The sequence below is a fragment of the Geospiza fortis genome, unplaced genomic scaffold (assembly GCF_000277835.1).
Source record: "Geospiza fortis unplaced genomic scaffold, GeoFor_1.0 scaffold1163, whole genome shotgun sequence".
NCBI classification, from domain to species: Eukaryota; Metazoa; Chordata; class Aves; order Passeriformes; family Thraupidae; genus Geospiza; species Geospiza fortis.
The window spans coordinates 9,465-14,389 of NW_005054953.1; the positions used below are offsets into that span (position 1 = coordinate 9,465).

Genomic DNA, 4,925 nt, shown 5'->3' on the forward strand with positions numbered 1-4,925 from the left:
GGAACGGGTCAGGAATGGGAATGGGACAAGAATGGGACAGAATTGGGACAGGAATGAGACAAGAACAGGAACGGGACAGGAACAGGAACAGGACAGGAGTGGGTCAGGAACGGGTCAGGAACGGGAACGGGTCAGGAATGGGAATGGGACAAGAATGGGACAGAATTGGGACAGGAATGGGACAAGAACAGGAACGGGACAGGAGCGGGTCAGGAACGGGTCAGAACAGGAATGGGAACCATCCCCAAATCCCACACAGATCCTGCCCCAAAATCCCTCAAACCCAGCCCAAAATCCCACCCAAAACCCATCCCAAATCCAGCCCAAACTTATCCCAAACCCATCCCAAATCCAGCCCTTTAAAACCCCATCAATCCTGCCCAAAACCCCTCAAACCCAGCCCAAAATCCAGCCCAAACCCCATCCCTATCTCCACCCACATCCCTCAATCCCATTCCCACTCCATACCCCAGTATTCCCTCCCCAGATCCCTTTTTTCCCATTTCCCCCATTTTTCACCCCATTTCCCCCTTGCCCGTAGCCCTGGCCGCGGTTGCGGTTCTGCCGGTTGCATTTGTTCCAGCAGTTCCCATTTTAACCCCGTTTTTTCCCCATTCTCACCCCGTTTTTTCCCCATTTATCCCATTTTAACCCCGGGTTTTCCCATTTTTGTGCAGTTTTTCCCATTTTTTCCCATTCTGGCCCCCTGACCGTAGCCCTGGCCGCGGTTGCGGTTCTGCCGGTTGCGCTTGTTGCAGTTGTTGTGGCGGTTTCCAGACCCCATTTTAACCCCATTTTTTCCCCATTCTCACCCCGTTTTTCCCCATTTATCCCATTTTAACCCTGATTTTTCCCATTTCCCCCATTTTTCACCCCATTTCCCCCCTCACCGTAGCCCTGGCCGCGGTTGCGGTTCTGCCGGTTGCATTTGTTGCAGTTGTTGCGGTGGTTCCCATTTTAACCCCGTTTTTTCCCCATTTTTCCCATTTTAACCCTGTTTTTTCCCCATTTTAACCCCAATTTTTCCCATTTTTGTGCAGTTTTTCCCCGATTTTTCCCATTCTGGCCCCCTGACCGTAGCCCTGGCCGCAGTTGCGGTTCTGCCGGTTGCGCTTGTTGCAGCGGTTCCCAGCGCTCCCTTTCAGCAGTTCCCAGATCCCATTTTCACCCCGTTTTTTCCCCATTTATCCCATTTTAACCCCGGTTTTTCCCATTTTAACCCCGATTTTTCCCATTTTTTCCCCGATTTTTCCCATTCTGGCCCCCTGACCGTAGCCCTGGCCGCGGTTGCGGTTCTGCCGGTTGCGCTTGTTGCGGTTGTTGCGGCGGTTGCCGCGTTTCTCCGAGGGCGGCAGCTGCTTCCGCGCCTCCTCCTTCCAGCGCAGCACCAGCGGCGCCGCCTCGTCCCGGCCCAGCTCCCCGAACAGAACCTCGTCCACGTACTCGCTCTTCTCGGGGATCGAGTAGTTGGCTGCGGAACGGGGGAAAAAACCCAAAGTTTGGGTCAGAAACGGGGGGAAAACGGGGAATTTACGGCGGGAAAATCGGGGCTGGGAGCGGCGAGAAATGGGGGGGAATTCCCTTTTCTCCCCTCGTTTTCCGTGTGGTTTTCCCACTCATTTCCCAGGGATTTTTTTCCCCATTTTTTCTCTTTTTCCACCTGATTTTCCAAGGATTTCCCCCCTCGTTTTCAACAGATTTTCCCCTCATTTTTTAGGGATTTTTCCCCCTCATTTCCCACCGATTCCCCCCATTTTCCCTCTCATTTTCCACGGATTTTCTCCCCATTTCCCCCTCGTTCCCCATGGATCTTTCCCCTCATTTCCCATAGATTTTTTCCTCATTTTGCACAGATCTTCCCCCCATTTCTCACAGATTTTCCCTCTTTTTTTCCTGTACATTCTTTCATTTTCCATGCAATTTCCCTCTTCATTTCCCACGGATTTTCCCCCTCATTTCCCACATATTCTTCCCCCATTTTTCCGCTCTTTCCCAAGGGATTTTCCCCCTATTTTTTCCCTCATTTCCCATGGATTTTCCCACCGTTTTTTCCCTCATTTCCCATGGATTTTCCCCCCATTTTTCCCTCATTTCCCATGGATTTTCCCCTTATTTTTTCCCTCATTTCCCATGGATTTTCCCCCCATTTTCCCCCTCATTTCCCATGGATTTTCCCCCCGTTTTTCCCTCATTTCCCATGGATTCTCCCCCTATTTTTTCCCTCATTTCCCATGGATTTTCCCCCTATTTTCCCCCTCATTTCCCATGGATTTTCCCCCCGTTTTTCCCTCATTTCCCATGGATTCTCCCCCTATTTTTTCCCTCATTTCCCATGGATTTTCCCCTTATTTTTTCCCTCATTTCCCATGGATTTTCCCCCAGTTTTTTCCCTCATTTCCCATGGATTTTCCCCCCGTTTTTTCCCTCATTTCCCACGGATTTTCCCCCAGTTTTTTCCCTCATTTCCCATGGATTTTCCCCCAGTTTTTTCCCTCATTTCCCATGGATTTTCCCCCAGTTTTTTCCCTCATTTCCCATGGATTTTCCCCCCATTTTTTCCCTCATTTCCCATGGATTTTCCCCCCATTTTTTCCCTCATTTCCCATGGATTTTCCCCCCATTTTTTCCCTCATTTCCCATGGATTTTCCCCCCATTTTTTCCCTCATTTCCCATGGATTTTCCCCCCATTTTCCCCCTCATTTCCCATGGATTTTCCCCCCGTTTTTCCCTCATTTCCCATGGATTCTCCCCCTATTTTTTCCCTCATTTCCCATGGATTTTCCCCTTATTTTTTCCCTCATTTCCCATGGATTTTCCCCCCATTTTTTCCCTCATTTCCCATGGATTTTCCCCCCGTTTTTTCCCTCATTTCCCATGGATTTTCCCCCCATTTTTTCCCTCATTTCCCATGGATTTTCCCCCCATTTTTTCCCTCATTTCCCATGGATTTTCCCCCCGTTTTTTCCCTCATTTCCCATGGATTTTCCCTCATTTTCCCCCCAGTTTCCCGTGGGTCTCACCTTTCATCTCCAGCATGACGGACTCGGGCACGTCGTCGCCCTCGCTGAGGCGCCGCTGCTGCAGGCGCTGCTCCCCCCCCGGCTCGGGGGCCCAGTTGCCCTGGATCTCTGAGCAGGTTTTCCCTGGATTTCCAGCCTGGTTTCCCTGGATCTCTGGGCAGCTTTTCCCTGGATTTCCAGCCCGCTTTCCCGGGACGCATTTCCTCTGGGGGTACCTGGTCGAGGATGAAGTTGCGGCGGGCGCGGGGGGCGATCTGCACCAGCTTGCTAAGGCACTGCGCCGCCTGCTGGGTCAGCAGCTCCCGGCTCTTGGCGTCCAGCTCCTCCTCCGGCTCCGGCCCCCGCGTCTGCACGGCCACGAGCGGGAATTCGGGGATTCGGGGATTTGGGAACGGCCACGGGCACGGGGAGGGATGGGGGAGAGCCAGGCTGGGGAGCCTGGAGCTGGCTGGGCCACAGAGCCCAGAAATCCCAGCCTGGAATTCCCGTTATCCCGTCCTATCAATCCCAGTATTTTCATCCTATTAATCCCATTATCCCATCCTGTCAATCCCGTTATTCCCAGACTATCCCATTCCAGAATTCCCATCCCATTATCCCATCCTATCAATCCCATTATTTTCATCCTATCAATCCCATTATTTTCATTCTATTAATCCCATTATCCCATCCTATCAATCCCATTATTCCCACCCCATCCATGCCCTTCCATTATCCCATCCCGTTATTCCCAGTCCATCCCACCATTCCATTCCCATTATTCCATCCTATCAATCCCATTATTTCTGTTATTCCCACTCCAGAATTCCCATCCGTGCCATCCCATTATTCCATCCTATCAATCCCATTATTTCTGTTATTCCCACTCCAGAATTCCCATCCGTGCCATCCCATTATCTCATCCTATCAATCCCATTATTCCCCTCCCAGAATTCCCATCCACGTCCTTCCATCATTCCCAGTCCATCCTATCCATCCCATTATTCCCAGTCCATCCCACCACCCCCATTCCCACCCTAAATTCCCATTTTCCCTTCATCACCCTGAGCTGGTGCAGGACAAAGATCCCAACCCACGATCCAATTATCCCACAATCCAATTATCCCACAATCCAATTATCCCACAATCCAATTATCCCACAATCCTTGGGCCCCGTTATCCCACGGATCTCATTATCCCATGGACTCCACGGATCTCGTTTTCCCATGGATTCCATCCTTTCCCCAAATTCCCAGTTTTTCCTTGAGACCCTGAGCTGGTGCAGGAGGAAGATCCCATCCCATTATTCAATCAATCCCATCCATCCCACAGATCCCACAAATCCCACGATCCCGTCCATCCCACAGATCCCCCATCCCAGCTGACCCTGAGCTGGTGCAGGACGCGCTCGGTGCCCAGGATGTTGTAGCGCTTGTCCCGGTTCTCCTGCGAATGTTTCTGTGCCCAAAGCGTCTTCCCGGAGCCCGGCAGCCCCACCATCAGCAGCACCTGGGGTGGCAGGGACGGAGGGAGGGAGAGAATTCCTCAGGGAACACGGAATTCCAGAGGGGAATGGGGCACAGAATTCCGAGAGAACAGAGCCAGGATTCCCAGTGCATCCAGGAGAAAGGGGCACCAGAATTCCCGAAGGGGGATGGAATTCCTGACGGAACACGGAATTCCCGAAAGGGAGAGAGGAATGGGGCACGGAATTCCCAAAGGGGCAGGGGAATGGGGCACAGAATTCTGGGTGGAACAGGGCTGGCATTCCCAGTGGATCCAGAGGGATGAACACCAGGATTCCCAGCGGATCCCTGCCCGGATTCCCGGTGGATCCCTGCCCGGATTCCCGGTGGATCCCTGCCTGGATTCCCGGTGGATCCCTGCCCGGATTCCCAGCAAACCCAACCCCACCATTCTCACCG

At 52.2% G+C, this 4,925-nt stretch overlaps 1 protein-coding gene across 1 annotated transcript in view; it reads right to left on the reverse strand.

The window, feature by feature from the left end:
• Positions 1-4,925, reverse strand: part of LOC102037584 (heterogeneous nuclear ribonucleoprotein U-like protein 2) — an 11,205-nt gene that overhangs the window by 1,998 nt on the left and 4,282 nt on the right. The window contains 5 exon segments of the mRNA XM_031065652.1: positions 520-561; positions 1,221-1,471; positions 3,022-3,106; positions 3,138-3,368; positions 4,387-4,582. Coding sequence (XP_030921512.1) covers positions 520-561; positions 1,221-1,471; positions 3,022-3,106; positions 3,138-3,368; positions 4,387-4,582 — 805 coding nt within the window.